The sequence below is a fragment of the Protopterus annectens genome, chromosome 14.part0 (genome assembly GCF_019279795.1).
Source record: "Protopterus annectens isolate FY-2018-M chromosome 14.part0, PAN1.0, whole genome shotgun sequence".
Classification (NCBI taxonomy): Eukaryota; Metazoa; Chordata; order Ceratodontiformes; family Protopteridae; genus Protopterus; species Protopterus annectens.
This window is the reverse complement of record NC_056748.1, coordinates 874054183-874073254: the sequence shown is the minus strand read 5'-3', so window position 1 is coordinate 874073254 and position 19072 is coordinate 874054183. Positions and strand designations below refer to the sequence as shown.

The window sequence follows — 19072 nt, the reverse complement described above, 5'->3', positions numbered from 1 at the left end:
ACGTTTGCCAGTCTGGTTGGTCTTCAGTTGGAGTAGTTAAATGCTTGTTTTTTTGTTTCATCTTAAGAGTAGTAGTCTTAGTGGCTGTTTGTGGAGGAGCAGGCCTAGGATCCAGCGGCTGTCTGTTGAAGCCTGGTTCCCCCTCAACATCAGCCAAAGCAGACATCTGAGCGACCTCAGTGGATGTGCCAACTGGAGATTCTAGAGCGGTTTCCATAAAGGTACCCGCCGAAGTCGCCAGTTCTTCCACACGTCCCTCAGCCCCAAGATAAGTAGCTGGTGGGACATCAGGCGTTGGAGGGGCAGAGACAGTAGGCTTTGCAACCTTGGCCTTCTTTTTGGGAGGCTCCACCTCGACATCCGACTCGGGTTCCATGCCTAGGGCTAGGAGCTGCAGTCACTGGTTTTCCATGTAAAGTTTCAGGGCTGCCAGATGACTGGCAAAGGGTTTTAGGAACAAACGATTGGTAAATGCTACAAGTCATATGGTCGTGGGACTGGCTTAAGCAAAGCAAAACAAAACAAAGCTCATGGGAATCATTGTAGGGTACTTTCCTTTACCTGCTGGCGGCCGCACTTGCATTTCCCCTTTCTAGTTGACATCTGCTATTTAAAAGGGAGCAACAGCAACCTAAGCCTAAGAGAAAAACAAAACAATTCCTCAACAGGTACTTATCTGAAAACATCTTCTGATGCGTGAAGTGAGCAAGCTGATGTTCAACTGCGTCAGAGAAGTTCTGAGGTCTGTGTATGTGGACATTACATTTAAGGCCCATGGTTTATGGCCCTGAGTGTGATGTCCCAAGCACCTGACAGCAACCAGGCTTAAGCTTTTGCATAGGAGCCTGACGTTCGGGTCGCCTGAGTCGGAGGATCCCACAGTGAGAATACTGCAACATGAGAACAGAAGGACATCTAAATTTCCTAAAAGTACTTTCCTAAGCAGGAAAGGAATTAGAAAAAAATTAATGTGGAAGCTTTTTCTCGAAAGGGAACTTATCTGCCCAACAATTAAAATGCATTAGCTGACAATCGATCCTTGAAAGCCCACAGAGGAGAGCTCTCTTCAGCAGCAGGCAAACTCTAAAGGGCTTGGTGCTCAAACCTGTCTTTTAGTCAGCTCAGCTTGAAAGATTTGGGCACATGGATGGTGCCCTGAAACTTTGGAAGCTAGTCAGCTGTTATATCTTTAGCAGGATATAAGCCTGTATAGTTTGGGCTACTGCAGCACTGATCAGTATAATGAACTGGGGAGTTCAAGGGCTGGACAATGCACCCTTATGGCCTGTTGCAGGACAGCATAAACATGCACTAGGTAACAGGTGTGTAGACCCCCACATGAAGGAGTTAGGGAAAATGCTGAGAAGTGCTGAGCTGGTGATATCCAAGCAGGAAATCCTAACGGTTCAGCACTGCATTTAGAATTTTAAGTCAGATCTCAATACTTTATGGGACTTTATTTTACAGTCACAAGATAATATACCAAGGAAGCATCTTGGCCTGGCTCAAAACAGACTGCTAAGATTACATGGAACACTGTTATCCTCCTACTTAATGCATGTTTAAGACAAATGTACCTGACTGAGAATGTTGTGAAGCTCTGTCACATATTTTTAATGTATTAGTTTTGTTTAGCATTCCACTGAATATATAGATCTGCAGCACGTATGCACCCTGCTTCACAATAGTTGCTGAAACTATAAATGTGACAGAGGAATACAAACAATAAAGCAGCAGCAAAATTCTGAGCCTGCACACTTGCCTCTGGGCACTAGAGACTTCATTAGTGGTGTGTCATGCTTAGGGGGTGCATATCATTTTACTCCAAATACCACGACTACCAAAACATTTGAGAAAGCTGGTGCCACACACACACAAAAATTTACTCAATGAAAAAAATACACATTCACTGATGAGACAAACAGCTCTTTCACCCTCAAGAAAAATGCCAACTGAAGAAAATGTGCAGAAAGATCAACTTAACCTAATCAACTACTTTAGAATTCATATCAAGTTGACATAGACTTATTTTAGATGGTATGAAAATAGAAGAGTCGAACAACAATGAAAACAGAAATAACTTTATTTAGTTAAGGGATAGGCATGGAATGTGATACAACTTTATTCTCTTTACAAATAAGACACTTTTTCCTCAAGTAAGGCAAACAGTACAAGTTTCACAAAAGTTGTTTGGGATGCATTTCAAAGAACTCACAAGGCAACTTGTGCAAACAATACAATTTCCATCTTCAAAAAAAATGAAATGACATGCAAAGTAAACATCGAGACAAAGCCAAGTATGGAACACTTGAAGTGGGAAGGGTCTTCTATCTTGCCATTTCAAAGGAAGTTCTATTACATAATCAAGAAAAAAGTCCTCCCATTTTAATTCCATGCAAAACTTCTTTCTCAAAGTAAAGATCAGTTGAAAGGGAAGAAATGTGGATGATACACTGGGTATATACTCATGTCACCAGCATTTTCAGTGGCTTTACTGTTAGAAAGAGCACAATGGCAAAAGTGTCATTACACTGTTTGTTCTGGCTTACTCCATAACAGACAGATAATACCTGAATTCTATACAAGAAGCTGACAGCATGATTAAAGCCCAAGCTTTGCAAGACTTCAGTACAGTGACTAACTTAAGTGCGACAGTGCACATTACACCTGTTAGACCATAACAAGTAAAGTACTTCTTTCACACGTAGTTTTATGTGGGCTATAAAGACAATGTTTAAAGTGGTCAAACAAAATCTGATTTTTACATTACCTGTCAGCCTGTTTAACAGTTTAGCAAAAAAGTTTTCAGCAAATTTAACAGGTAGGGAATTACATTTTTTTAAAAGGTATTTACTCACTTTAACCAAGCAGAATTATAGATGGCTCCCAAATTGATATGCATGCCTTCTGCCAGCATATTAGTATTATTGCTGTAAATACAGCAGGAGCAGTTTAGACTTCTGTGTTCTGAAGTTTTTTTTTTTAATAATTCTTTTTCTGCCCAAAAACATTCGGACACAAACTTTAGTTTTACACAAGAGTGTTCACATATACAAGGATGCATGTGTACACTTTTTATGTAAAACCTGAAGTTTATTTCTCCACTTTAAACTTTATCTTTAATGAAGTATATACATTTTAACAGCAATTTGCTACAGAACAGACAACAGTTAAAAAATTCCCATTATACATTTTAAAAATGGAAACAAATTATAAAAAATAAGTTCAGAAATTCAAAAACAGATTCTAATAAAAGTCACAACTGTATCTCCTTAGACCAGAACTGTTACGCTCCTTCCCAATGCATAAAGTATCTGTTTCATTTCTCTTGTCCTTTTTGTTAAAATATCTAAAAAAAAAACTGCTGCTAAATCTGTAATTAATAAATGACAGAATACTGTCTATCAAGTTAGTGTTAATCTGTTATGCTATGTCTAAAAGGCTCTGGTTGTCATATACAAATATGTCAGTAATGCTTTATGAAGTGATAGCTTAAAGGACAGACAGCTGTGTATGGTACTCACCACAACAGATTACTTAAGTGTCCCCATCTTCATAATGCTGGGTGGTTTACAAAGCCCACTTCATGGTCTCTACCCAAAAAGAAAAAAGTCCATAAGCAGTAATGACATACTGCCTGGGAGCAGTGACTGGCTGAGACATAATCCAATTCCTGTGAGTTTACTAAACGGAAGCATGAACAAGAAAGCTCCTTCCTTTATAGCAAATGAAAGCACCACCATTAGCATTCTACTCTCCCCAAGAGGATTACTTCCAATTTAAACGTTATGTTATGGCAACATCTACCAACTCCTCAGCTACACGGTTACACACAGTGGTGTCTCTTGCAACTAACTGGTAGCATGTGACACTAATAATCCATTCAACATATTTGACTGAATTCCAATACTGGGCACACAGCAAGAGAGCATGGTGTAAGGTGTAAAGTCATCTCAATGTCTCAATCTGATTAGGTGCATGCCGAGGCTAAAGGCTTAAATGTCACAGAGTGTGTGTAAGCTGCAGTGGTGGCAGAATACTGGTTAAAATAAGGCTGTAAAGGTCTTACCATTCACAAAACACAACTGAACCAGCAAACAATTTTTCCTGACAACATGCTAATCTGCAACACTACTATGGCAGGCAGGCACTTGTCTAAGAGAACACACTTTCAACATGCACCAGGCTCTTTGCAACATAGCATCTGGACTACCATATGGAACAAATTCTTGGGGGGAAAAGGGAGATGGATGATGGAAAGAGACTGCAGGGACAGTCAATCAGCTACTTTTATGTTGAGCACCTCACAAAACTGTACTTCATTACTATGTTCTTGTATACATAGTGCTAGCTGGGTATATGAAGATGCACATCCAGAGGCAACGTGGATGCTCCAGCAATGACCCTCTTGGACAAACACTACAATAAGAACAATTCTAGCTTTGGCCACAGCATCTGCATTGTTTCATATATATCAGGCTAGTCAAATATTTTCCAACACCATGGACAAATGTGGAAATAAATCCTGTAAAGAAGGAAGATGTTCTAGAAATAAATGAGATGTGATTGCTACCTGTAGAGGTCTACCATACCAATGGGCCATCTAAGTTAATAAACTACAAATCTAACAGAGATAGCCAGACTGACACCTTTGGCCTTCTCAGTGTTATCATGTAAAGAATATTTTTGGATGTAGGTTAAAATAGGGCAGTATGATTTTATTTTAACTTAAGCTGATGTCTGAAATGCCCTCTAAAATAAAGGAAGGTCTATCACACACAGACAATCTATCCTTATGGAAAGCCACAACAGGATCACACCGCATACAATCCTTAAGTGCCATTACTCTTTAGAACCAACAGAACTGCAAGCAGAGTTATCTTACAAGAAAGGAATTTCAATGTAAATAAATATACTAGCTCAAAATTTTCAGTTTCCACATCAAATTTCAAATCCCACTGCTAAACCTAAACCCTATGATGACAAACACCCTCATGAGACACTTCCACTGTTAACACGAATGTATGCATCTGATAAACAAATACCCTTAAATAACAGTAGAGCAAGGCAGGCCTAGTTCATTTAAGCTGTACACAAGGTGGTACAGGACAATTGCCATCATTACTAACAGAATCACTTCTATTCTGACAATTTTCTAATAGAACATCTTGCTTCTTAGGAGATGCAAAGGCTGAGGTAAGAACAGTTTTCTATTTACAGTGAAAACTACAATATCCAAGTTGTTAGATGGTGTGCCTTTTACCACAGATGTTGCAATGCCTTGGTGCTGAATGAGAAGACCATCTCAGAAATAAGGGGAAAATAAAGAAAACCAGATCATCAATAAGTTGGGAGCAGTACAGTTGTCTTGGCCAGAATGGTACACCACCACCAGCACTGACAGAGTACTTCCTATTTTGTTGTTTTGGCAGAGCTCTGGCAGTTCATTTCCCAAGGGTCTTGACAAGACAACAAAGACCCAAAACTTGTACAACTAAGCGTTCTACAACAATGTAAACGGGTCCCTGTCCAGCCTTCACTAGGCAGAGACCTTATCTTGAAAGACTTGAGGATGAAGCTGACACCCAACAACTAGATAAATGTTTTAAATGAATGCATTTACTAGCTTTTATGTTCTGGGAAAATGAGTGCTTGCAGTGAGATTCATGGATAATGGCAGGCCCCAAAATGTCATGGATGGCTCGCATCTCTTTCAAGACTTTGTGCTCCTCTGTTTAAGTACGACATAACTGTTCAGTTATCTATGTTCACTAAAAGCACCCTGATCTCATGTTTTCTGAAGGCCTTTTAATGAAAGGGAGCTGTGAACATTTTCTTAAATTTGTTGTGCACCTTTGTCACCATCACAAAGGATTTTCTGTCCTGACAGACCCTCCAGATGACCTCTCCTTCTGGATTGTGAGGTATCTATTAGCAAAATACCTGTGAGACAAGACAGCAGGAAATATACAACATTTAAATATAGCATCTCTAGTCATTAGATGTTTACTTTTAGAGGTTCACAGATTAGTACTAGGCTAACTGCCCTTATGAACCATTTTAAGTCTAGCCAATTACTCCATGTAAGAATCAAACCCTGTACCTCGTGTCTGTAAGGTAAACACCTTAACCATTATGCCAACATCTAGAATGGCAGATATGTCCTCTAATCTTGCAGATTTCTGGTGTTTACATTGGAATGTTCTGGAGGAATCAAGACCCTATGAGAAGGAGAGGAGAGTACTGACCCTGGATGGAATGTTTTCAAGGTAAGGCTACCCTAAAAAGCCTGCTTTCTTTCCATAATACAGGCCACATTTGATTTCATGAAGAAGGTAGCCACACAGTGTAAAATTTACACATGCTCTGTTAATTAGCAAAGTTTTCATTTTTCATAACAGTGTAAAGCATCCTTTTCCCTACCACATAAAGCTAAGGTAGATAAACCTTAGTACATATACCTGACAGCATACCATAAGCAATAGGAAATCTAATGACCATCTCATGCAACTTACGTCTTTTATTAGCAAAAGCATCCTACAGTTTAGTGCCCTTATCAACAGAAAATCCTCACTAACAATCCCTTCCCATACTTAGCAGCCACAATATAAACCTGGTCTAGGCTTGCTCAGTGGACCTTAAATAATTTATTCACACACTCAAGATACAGCATAATACCCTTCAACCTCACCAAACACTTTGGGAAGAACCTCAGAATAACTAATCATCACATCTGTTACAGTATCTGATTTTTCATTTTGCCAGGATTTTAACTTACACATCACATGTTAAATATGATTATATCCAGAAGATGTATAAAATATTGTTCTGCCCTCAGACATTTCAAATAAAAAATATTCACACATTTAAAGAACTAAAACTAACATCTCTACAGTAATTAAATAATCACTATTATCATTACGTTACCAAACTTCTCACAAGTCAGAACTACTAAGTTGAGAAATGGCAAGACTTAGAAATGAGTCTGAAATAAGGCAGAAGCATATCATCAGGCTTCATTTTTAACATTAATTCTGCAAGTATCTATTACATCCCATGAAGGGATAAAAATTGTACTCAGCAAAAAGCCAGCCTCAACATTTTACTCAAAATGTTCTGAGTTGGAATTCTGACTAAACAAAGTCGAACCACTGTACACTTTTGAAGGCTGTGCCTATACTGCGGGACCTAATGCCTTGGCTAGGTCTCATATCCTTCAATAGTACTTGCAGTCACTGAGAATGGCTTTCTATAGGAAATATTCTGCATTTCTTTTAATTTTTTGCTGCATAAAAGCTCAGCACACAACACAAACAGCAACAGTGCAATCACTTTAAAAATATGAAATGGAGAATGAAATAAAACTATTAAAACTCACAGATAGATAAAAGTAAAGACAAAAGAAACTGCTACTAGACAAGGTCACAGCACAAAATAAAGCATTACTTGGTATGACAACCACAATTTCTCCCAAGGGCAGAGTAACAGCTATGCAAGAAATTATCAGTGACATTAAAAATGGAAGTGCACAAAACAAACAAAAAAAAAAAAAAAACAACTCAAGTAATGAACATGAAACAGAAATGTATTTCCTAAATAACTACTAAATGCAATGCCGCTAACATTATGGCAACTGCATCTGTCTAAAATGTAACTTATAAGGTATTACATGATTGTACATAAGATGAAAAAAACTGCAACCACCACTACTGGAACCTGATTTCCACTTAGACTAGACTAACAAGCAGAAAGTGCTACTAAGCTCTTCAATGACTGTAGATTCTGATAGTACAATTCTAAAAGGATAGATGGTGCCTGCATATATTTTATGAACAATCACAGCCCACACCTACAATATTACTGTTCACTGAAAATTTTGGCAGGAAAGCTGCCCCTGACTTGGCTGTGCAACTTGACCCTTAACCAGCAATGTGAAGACAGAGACAATGTTTATAATCTTTCAGCCCTATCTAAACTTTCCAAACAAACATTTTATTCTTGAACAATTCAAAAGATAAAGCAGTCATATTCCATACTAAATTCACCTTTCAGCAACTGTGATCATCATCCAGATAACACTACAACAATTTAGTGTTCCAATTTAATAAAAATATACAGGAGTCAATGGCAGCTGTGCAGATTGTCACAAAGGCTAAGTAAGAATCAGCAAATTGAGCTAGATACATGCACTTGCACCTTGGAATACTAAAAATAGTAAAAACTGTTCTCAGTAGCTATGATATTTTAAGATTTATATAACAACTGCAAAAATAAGACCTTGTTACAGAGTAGCAGAAACATGTATGCAGGATCCCAGCATTCAAACAAGAAAAGCAAGGCACTTCTGTTAATGAATCATGCAACTGTATTTTAATCAAACAGGAAAAGTGCAGCATTATTTCACTTGCACATGGCAGGAGCACTGATAAAGTGCAAGCAACTCCTTTTTTAAGTTCTTATTGCCCACACATGTTGACCATCAAGCTATCCCCTGATCAGGCTCACCCATTTAGTCCTCCCCCATATGACAGCATTGGTCCAGTACAGAGACATGAGTTGCCCAGTGGAAGCTGTCCTTGCTGGCAATCCAGCAACTGAGAGTATGTGTGTTTAAGTCTTACCCCACCCCTGGTGGTGATGTGAGCACCTACTTTGCTGAAGGGACTTACTCCCACCCTTAGCCGTACACATCCTCACTCCTCTGCATGTAGTGGTAAATGCTACAGTCTCTGGTTTTGGTGGCTACACCCCATGTCCTTCCTGCACTGGTTTGCTACTGCAATAAAAGCCTCTGGTTTCACCTGCAGCGTAAGTAAACCAGTTGGGAGCCACCTTCCACCCTGTGAGTAGGGATGCACTCATGCTCCCCTACCAGCTCCATCAAGAGCCTGATTTAGTACTCCAATTCTGGTCACATGGGCTGTAACAAGCACTTTATCTTTCCATGTCAAGGAGATGGCTAACACTTCTGTTTTTGACTAGGTGAATTTATCAAACCAATCATATTTTCTAGTAAGGAAACAAAAAGAGGCAAGTGTTAAATCCTGAAATTCTTCTAGCTCTAAACAATGAGATTTTAAATAGCAGTGAAAAAAAAATGGCTCAGTAGGAAATGAGCACTATCAGAAAGAATATGAAAGCAAAAAAACAAGAGATAATGTACAGTTACAGTAGCAGTTTCAACTGAAAATAACTGCAGGATGAATTCCATGGGGTGAAGGTAGGTTTATAATCACTTCCATTAATCAGCCAACAGCCAAATTACTCAAATGATATCAACTTAATGTGGTAAAAGGCAAGCAAGAGTGTGGAACAGTACATGCTAGTTATACGAAAGTTAGGTACTCACTTTAATGATAGATCCGTATTGTTTGCTTCCATCCTTCCTTAACGGATGGGTTTTTGGATAACAGATCTAATTTTGGCCACTCTCAAGCTTTGGATACAGTGCTCAGGCTCCTTCTCTTACTTATAGATCAAGTTTGCCCGTAACTCCAGAAAAAAAGTAGACTACGTCCAAAGATACTAGAAAACTTAAGAAAAAACCCAGGTAATGAAGCAGAGGAGAAGAAACCAGCTATTACATGTAGGCCAACTGTATTTTAATAGTGGAGTAAGTGGCACTGTTCTGAAACGGAGATGCAAGAAAATCCAGTATGGGTAAAAGAGGGCTGAAAATGGGTCTACATTATTACTGGAGGCACTGATAGAGAATCTTTTCCATTTGCTTTTGAAGATCTTTCTTGTAGAGAGCCTTCTGACAAGAGGTAAAAATGTGAATGACTAGGGATGAAAGCCATAATTGGAACTGGAGAAAAGAAGCAGTTAGCTTGAGGGACTGAATGTCTGGGTGAGATGACCCCCAATGTATGAGATATTAGGTTTGCAGATTAGCCCAGCACCCAGTAAGAGTGCATTAGATGAGGCCATAGGAAGGGAAGCCACACTTGTTGAAGCCAGTAGAGGGCAATTTAGATTATTATAACCGTCCTCACCAATGCTTTCTGTAGGAACTTGGTTATTAGAGGGGTAGAAGGGAAGGCATAAAAGGAGTTCAGGGGGCCACCTGCAGACCAGAGCATCCCTTGATGACTCCCCCCCTCCTGGGAGATCACAGCAAAAAACTTGCTGAATTTGGTGTTGTGCAGAGATGAAAAGAGGTCACATAAACACCAGCACCAATGGCTGAACATACACTCTGCTACAACTCAGTTGAGTGAGCACTCATCAGAAAGAAACACAGACCTCAATCTGTCCACCAGAACATGTCCTATCAGAAAGCAGTGTGAAAAGGTTGCCCACTGCCATATCCTCATGGCCTCTCAAAACAAGCAATAAGATCGGGTTCCTCAGTTTGTTGATGCAACAAACCACTGACATGTTGTTTGTCTGGATGGATATCACACCCATGATGAGACAGTCCTGAAATGCCTGCAATGCTACGAGAACCACTCTCATCTCCAAGACGTTAATATGAAAATTGGCCTCCATCAGAAACCATTTACTTTGGACCGTTTTTCCAAAGAAATACCCTCCAATCCATCCCTGGTGAGAAGCATCTGTGGTCACCATGGCTTGAGGTGAATGAAGAACAAATGGATATCCTTGAGATACAGATGGAGACTCCAATGATGTGTGATCTGTCAATCTTTATTAACTATACCCAAAAGGACATGCAATGTTGTCTGATAAACCATTGGATTACTAAGGTCCAATTGTGGAACTCTCATGTGGTATCCGTCCACAAGGACTAGGGTAATCACAGCTGCCACGGAGACCAAGAGATATAGTATCAGTTTTGCCTGTGGCTTCTGACAAGATAGTACAGCCAAGGCTAGCCTGTGAAGACTTGAAATCCAAGTCTAAGGAAGCTTTGGAATCTGAGGTTTTGTGGGTATGATAGACCAAATGAATTCTAAGGACTCAAGAGGCTGAAGCTTGGACTTTGTTGTATTCACTTTGATTCACAGATTCAAGAAAAGATGGAGAAAGAAATCCCTGGCCTGGAACAGCAGATCCCTGGATGAAGCGGAGATGAGCCAATCATCCAGACGAGAACATCCAGATCCTTGCAACCACTGCTATGCACTTGAACACTCTGGGGGTTGTAGTGAGACCAAAGGGTAGGACTCTGAATTTGAAATGACTGGCTCCTAGCCTAAAATGAAGGAACTTTCAGGATCATATGTCCATCTCTGTGATGTCTGAAATGGCTGTTGGTACTGGATACAAACTTTCTGAAGCTTGAAGGTTTTTCGGATATTTCTAATATCAAAGGAGGACAGCCAAAAATTTTGACTTCAACAAAGGGAGGGATGGAGAGAGATCAACAGTTGGGGAAAAAAGGGGACAGAGGAACTATGCTTGGAGGCATCAAGAGTGGGAAAGATAACCCAAAAAAAATTGTACATCAGTGTATATATACTATCTGCGTATTTTACTTATATGTATGTGTGTGTGTGTAAATATATATACACGCACACACACACACACACACACATACATATATATAACATAAATACACAGAGATGTACATATTTATATACATACACACACACACAAATAAAAGGGGAGGGAATGTTAAAAAAGAACACCTAATCAGAAGAAAAACAAAGAAAATAAGCAAAAAGTTCATGCATCACCCCAAAAATCACCAGAACACCAAACCATCTGACGCTTAACAGCAGAAAACAAGATCTGAAGTAACTTACTTGCTTGTCGTAAGGGGAGGGAGCCTGAGCACCACATCCAAAGCTTGTGTGTCTGAAGTTAGATCAGACTCTGAGCCGAAGACACACCTGCTCAAGACCGGACAGAAGAAACAGACTTAAGGTTTGGGAAATCAGGTGATCTAAGGCCATATGGAAACAGGAGGATTAAGTGCTCAGTAGCAATTCTCCTATGAAGGAAGGCATGACAAACAAAGGCACTATAACAACCTCTGAGAAGGACACTCCTCAAAGCATCAGAATATATGATGACATATGCAGATGGAAATTGATCGTTATGCATGGAAATGCTTTTCATGCAAAAAACAAAGGTCATTTCACTTCAATTTACAAATAAAATTACTTTAAAAATTGCTTCTTAACACAATAGTCTAAACTTGCACAGTTGTGTTTAAATTATTTAATTGTCAAACTGGTAAATTAACACTTTGGCAAAAAATCTACCTATTAAGTTTTTTTCCCCCAAAACTGTTAATTTAACAGTTTGAAAACTTCATAACTTCACTCACAATTACTTACCCATGCTAATTCACCATAATTTGGACTGGAAGCCAAACTGACGTAACCACCTCCTTCATGCCCACTAACATTACTGCCGTAAACATGGCTGTGTAAGTTAAGACTTCCACTTCAGAAGCAATTTTTAAAGTAATTTTATTCTTAAAATGGCATGAAACATCCTTTGGTTTTTACGTATGCAGGCAAACATTTTTTATGCAAAACCCAAAGTTCGTTTTGTCCCTTTAAAAATTATCTTTAATTCTCAGAGTTACAGTACTTCAGTGTTACTTCACAGATCAACATCAAGATGGGTCCCTTTTCAGACCAACTGATCTGCAAGAAGGTATCTGTTACATTTAATGCAGGGTCCTTCTTTGATGAAGTCTTGGTTGGGGTGAATCACAAGCAGCAGCACAGCAGGATTGAAAGAAACAATGTGGACAACACTAACACAATGCTCAAAAAGCAGTGTTTTGGAACACTGTTTGCCCAAATAAGGCAGAAAGAAAAGCCTTGTGAAGCTGTGGGCACACAGAGTGTGTCAATTTCTGAAGCAAACACTGGAGGCAGTTAATCCCTCTAGAGGAATGAGCTTTGATCAAAACAATCTAAACTGAGGGACAGTAAGCAGGCTGATAGAAAGAGACAACACAGTTGGCAAGCCACATGGAAAGTGTCTAACACGCAACAGTGAGGCTTTCTTCCCAGTGCAAAGGTAACAAAATGATGCTACTTCATAAAATTAAGCACTGGCTTCACTTAACACTAAAGATGTCACAATGCATCCAAGAGCCTTCTCTCTGCTGATTTCTGTCCTTGTGAAGACATCTGGAAGATTAGTACACCAAAGAGGTGGATGGATTGTGAGAGGGAAGACCTGCAACAGTCATGTATGAGTGTCGAAGGCAGGAGAGGGGCACTGAATTAAGAGAGATGGCAACAGCTGACAACACCCCAAACGCATGTAGAAAATGGAAATAAGGGAGTTTATGATGACGACAGTACACTGGTACAGGGACAATTCCAAAACCAGCTTAGGTAAGAAATGTAAGTTCTAAGGGGTAACTCAGTAAAAGTCCACATACAGTTTCCTACACATAATGGCCTGAAATTCCAAGATTTTATTTGCAAAGTTGATGAAGGCAAGAAACAGTGTTTGTATAAAACAAAGTCATTTTGTTGAACTAGCACTCAGCAGTGGTCAGACAAGCCTATCAACAAAAAAACTTAAATTCCCTCAGAGAAGGACTCTTCAAAGAACAGATATGCAGCACTACTTCAAGGAGCTGCATGACTAGCTGCTGCTGGGCCACAGTTTTGCCCTCCAAAAGGTCATGCTGAATACCATCCACACTTTGAGAACAGACTAACAGAAGCCTAACACACAGATGTGTCTGAGATAATTCAAAGTCACCTGCAAGTTAACTGTCTGGAGCAGTACAGAGTACCCTTTCATCCAAACTGACAATCACTTCCAGTTGGAAGCAAAGGCCAGAGTAGATGATTTCCTAGCAGCACTGACAATCTGAGAAAATTTTAATTCCACTGGCTCAGGGATACCATGATGATTAATAAAATGAACCTGAAAAGTAGAATATGAAACCCAGCTCTGAAAACAAGAAATCAACAATGCAGCTCAAAACATTTTCCATTTAGTGAAACGTGACAGTTGAGCTATCTCTACAGTGCTCATAAGACTTCTGTGATTAGACATTGCTAGGTTTCACATGTTTGAGTACTTACTCTGCTGCCACGTATGAACTTGAGGTGGGTAAAATACAGTGTGCCTTAACCAAACATTAGCAAACTCCAACAACTAGAAGAGAGGCTGGAGCAGGAGGAAACAAATTTGGACAGACCAAAAGAAGACTGTTTCACTCATTTCTCTAGCAGGACTTTCTGAATGACCAGAAAAAGGAAGTCATGAAATCAACTTCCCTATGCATAAGACATGTCTCAGGTATCAAGTTGCAAAATCCCAGCCCAGACTATGCCTCTAGTCAATCAACAGAGCATCACAAGCAGGAATCTGACAGACTAGTTAAATCAAGATCTTGCCCTCTATGCCTTGAAAAATGGTCTCTGAAGAAAGAAAAAAAGTTTCCACAGAGCCTTCTATCTTGATGGCAGCTTATGAATCTGTAAATAATGATTGAAAATTTGTACAAGTGTCTTGCCAACAAACACAGGCTGTGTCTTTTTATTCGTCTTATTTGGCTTACCACTGGAATTTCAAAGAGCCTTTCAAAATCAAACCTGTGAAAGTTCCTAGAAATCCTTGTAGAACATATTAAATGTAGGCTCTTGATCTGGACTAAGACAGTAAAAAAGACCAAATGGCGATTGTGCTATATTATCTTTTCTCCAAATTAACATGAATGGAGAAAGAGGTTAACAGATATCTTTCTGCTGATGAGACAGTAAAAGCACAAAGTGAAACAAACAACTTTCATTTAGAAGAGGAGCTTCATTAAATTGAAAAATAGGAATCGATAATCTGGAACTTCCTGCAGATGTTCCAACCTCAACAACATTGTAGGGGTTGCAGGGCTGCTGAAAAGGGGAAAAGGCTGACCTATAGGAAACTATATATACCCCCCCCCCTTTTTTTTTGCAAGAAGACTGCTGGCTGTCTTTTGGTAAAGATGTAGCACTGAGGGGAAAAACATTGGCATCTGCTGACAAATTGCAGCAGGGATATACCAGATGTGTTAATACAGTTACATAAATAAATATTTAGAAAACCTACTCGAATATGGCTAAAATACAAGAAGCATGGTCATAAAGTTATCAAAACTACACAAGGTTACATTGCATCAAATGACTTGAAAAGCAGGCACCGACACATTCTGTGTTTGCCAGAAGAGTTAAAACAAAGCATACACAGAAATGTAGCCAAATAAAACACAAAACCAAAATCAAGCAGATCTACATTACCTTTTTTTGTTATAAATGCCAAATGCAAATTTATATCACCAATTCAAAATGTTAACTAATGTCACACTGACTTTGCTTGGCTTAATAAATGGTGGCAGGTTATAACACTGCAAAGCACTCAGGACCTATACATGTCCAAGACACACCAGGACATCCCTGACTACACTTAATGAGGGTGGTAAAATTGTTTAAAAAAAATCACCCATACCAGTTAGTTATGCATATGACCTTACTTCCAGAATTTATCCACCTACAAGGTCTGTCCAGTAGCCTCAAGTTTTACTTTTAGTAACAAGAAGACTGCATTTTATTTAATCAAACCAGGAACATGACATACAAACTATGAAGAAATAAAATGTTGCCTTCAGCTTTTTTCTTCTGGTTGTTGTGTACCCCACTTCTACTACATACATTTACCCCTAGGTTGCACAAAAAGGCAGCCCAACAGGTTTCCCCACAATACATAGTGTAATGTCTTCTATGCATCACTGAACAGATCATGTCACAATCTGAAGACCACACGATACACATGTATATGTATTTTTGTTTAAATGAATGCAATTAAATGATGTTTCATGGAAATGTGCTCTGATGTGCCACAAAGGTTAGAAAAGCTGTATGTACTATGCACAGTCACTTTCTCAAAATTTCAGGTCACATTTTGCTGATGCATTATCCCAGAGTAATCTGTCATTTCTTCGTGGACAGCTCATGATTTTTAAATATACAGCCAAATGCATGGTTAACCATTCTAAACTAATGCTTCAATCTGAATCTGTAGTGAGACAAAAGCTTTGCTTTTGCTAGTAGAACATTAGCTTCTCAAGACAGTAGGTAGGTGTGACAAACTTGGCACTGCTGCAGATTTCAGCATTTCCTATGCAACAAATTAAGCACCATATGACTGCATCTATATTCTGGAATTATGCTCTTCAGAATATTTAAAGGAAGCCGCATACAATTACTGCAAAGCAGTTGTAAATGTGTTCTCTTTTCCCCAAATGTCATAAAATTGTCCAAATTATGTCTTTTTAACTAGATGCATGTTAGCAAAGTTTACATCCCTTCATGCCCTTATGTTACCAAAATGGCAGTTTACAAAATATACAGAGCTCAAATGCCAAAGGCCAACATTACCAGTGCAAGGCAAGATAGTTTTATTTCAGTTGAACATTACCTTCAAGATGTATGGAAAATTTTGTAAAAAGGCTGCTACTTTTGAGTTTTATTTTCATTACAAAAGCAATGTAAATAAATTACTTGGCTAGTACAAAAACTCTTATTTACAAGTGCTTGCTTTACAAATGAAAAGATTGTAAATGGCACTTTTAACTGTCCATGCTTAACAGTACAGTGTTATTTGTGCCAGAGGTGTTCAAGCAAAAAAGCAACAGTAAAGTAACAGGAAAAAAGTTATTAATTTATAAGGAAAATAATTTACTCATTACATCTGTAGACAAAAACAGTTTAATTTTGGAATGGTACTAGCAGGCATGTAAATGTGTCACAGTGGCTAAAAATGGGTAGATGAAATCTTTATCCAACAAGATGCCTTTGCTTTTTTTCACTACAACTGGACAGACTTCATTTACACTCAACTAAAAGAACACCAGAAATGGAAATCAGTCTCTCAACTTTAAACAAACCTGCACTTAATTCTACCAGAGCAAAACAAATTTCAAACCACTTTTCACTGTTCACTTTTGAAAGATACCTTTCTTGCTGCAGTTCCTACAAAGACCAAACATCAATTCCCTTCTCGGCTGCAATTCCTACAAACAAAAAAATGTAGTTCTAATACAAGAACTCAAGTTTAGTAGTATTAAAGTGAAACCTCAACTGCAGCGTCCTTGAAGAGAATCATGCTAAGTTCCAAGCACACAAGCACAACTAAAAATAGTTTTCATATCAGCCTTTAAATATGGTCCATTTTCAGGCTGTGAAATTTAGCAAAGCAGGTAGAATACTGCCAGCCACTTTAGCAGACTCTATATCATCTTCAGTCATTTTTGAGTACTTTATATTAGTTTCAATACCAGTGAAACAGCTCCATATAAAACCAGTAAATATTCAAGTGCACCTCATTCCAATTTACAGTACATTACTCAATACAAACAGCTGACAAGACAGATCCTTGGCTCTGTACATTGAGATAAAACAGAACAGTAGCAAATGTAAAATGTGTTCCATATTTATTAAAAAGGAACTAGGGCAACTGTTTATGTGTGTAACTACAAATGACACTCTGTGGCAGAACCACAAAAGTCTCTTTTTACAAACTAACTGATGACTTTATCAAAAATTACCCATGCCAATAATGACACCCCCTGGGTATTTGTTAAAGTGCTGAAGAACAGAAGACAATATTTAGAAGCCTAGAAATATACTGTACATTATTTATACGCCATTATTTCAAATGCTAGACTGTATATTCACATTTTAAATTCCATCACAGATGTGAATTATGTAGATTGCTAGCCAACAGTTTGGGAATCTGTGGCTGAAAGCTGTCCATTAATGCAGAAAATAAATTTACAAAGTTCATAACAGATGATGTTTTGTCTTTATCCCTCGGGTACAGTTTCTGGTTTCACAATCTGATATGTTATCAAATACTCTGGATAAGCCTGAAAAACAAGAGTACGTGACAAATTACTTTCATTTAGATAGCAATACAGCACTGTATCTGCAGGTGTAAAAGAGAACACAACAATTAAATAAGACACTCGCTTCAAGTGCAGATCTTCAAGAGAGAGAGTATTATAACAGCTTAATGTGCCTTCCCTTACCCTTTACAAGTGCTTTGGACAAATCTCAGGTTTCTAGCAGTACTTGCACAATTCTGCATGTCTATTGTAACAACCAGAAATCTGTTTGTCAGAAAAAAACTAATGTACTCACTTTCAGAAACTTCCCCCACATTTTCAGAACTAAATTAATTCTTCTCCCTACACACACACCAACTCCAGAAAGCACCATTTTTCAGGCAATTTTCTAAAACAGCATTTGAAACAAACTGTTACTATACTACATAGCTGTCATACAAAATATGAATGCAAACATTTTTCAACATACACAAAACTTTACAACAGTTGTACTCTTGACTTGCCAACTCATGATCCTGATTTTGTAAGTGGTGTAATAACTAAAGCTATTTGTATCTTATGTTCACTCACTGTGATATGACACCAATATGAAAAATGTTTTTCATAACCCGACAAGTGAATGAACAGCCAAGGAAGTATATTCACCATAACCACAAATGTGAAGTATCATTAATTACATATGGGATTATATTGTGGCTGGATATCCAAGCATCCAAACAAGCTTCAGAACTCCATGCCATGGACACCAGTAGGAAATATATTATAAAGGAGAAAGAGGCACCAGTATCATTTCCATATCTGATTCTTTTTTGTGAAAAAAATTTTTTTTTTTTTGAGACAAAGACCTTCAACAAGGAGCACGTTACTAAAATCCACTGAGTGGGTTAGAGAAAATGTTAAAGTCGGAAGACAAATCTGAAAAGCAAAAGGAGAGTGTATTTCCTTAAAGAAAGAGAACCTCTAACTCCCCTCTGTGCAGTAAGTGAAAGGAATTTGAAATCTGGATTGAAGAAGTGGAAAAGTACAGTTTTGTACCTACCATAAATGTAGATGTCCGATAGATATGCAACTGCAGTCATAACATATGGGTTGTCCTGCCTCAGGCAGCCCTCGGTCGGCCGGATTCCAAAGTCTGGGTCCGACGTCGGCTGATGTCGCATTTCTCTCCGACGTCACAGCGGCAGGAGTACATAAGCATCAGCCGATGCCATCTTCTTCAGTGTTTCTTGCCCCAGATGCCAGGTGCCCTCCAAGGAAGGCTATAATCAATTTGGAAGACAAAACAGGTTTCCAGACAAA

The 19072-nt window shown here is 38.6% G+C and overlaps 1 protein-coding gene across 1 annotated transcript in view; it reads right to left on the bottom strand.

Annotated features, from left to right (window-relative positions):
• Nucleotides 1–2065: 2065 nt before the first annotated feature.
• TNKS2 (tankyrase 2) overlaps nt 2066–19072 on the bottom strand; it is a gene marked incomplete in the record, with an annotated part of 1900381 nt that continues 1883374 nt past the window's right edge. Inside the window, 1 exon segment of the mRNA XM_044056654.1 lies at nt 2066–17794. Within this exon segment, the coding sequence (XP_043912589.1) occupies nt 17732–17794 (63 nt within the window).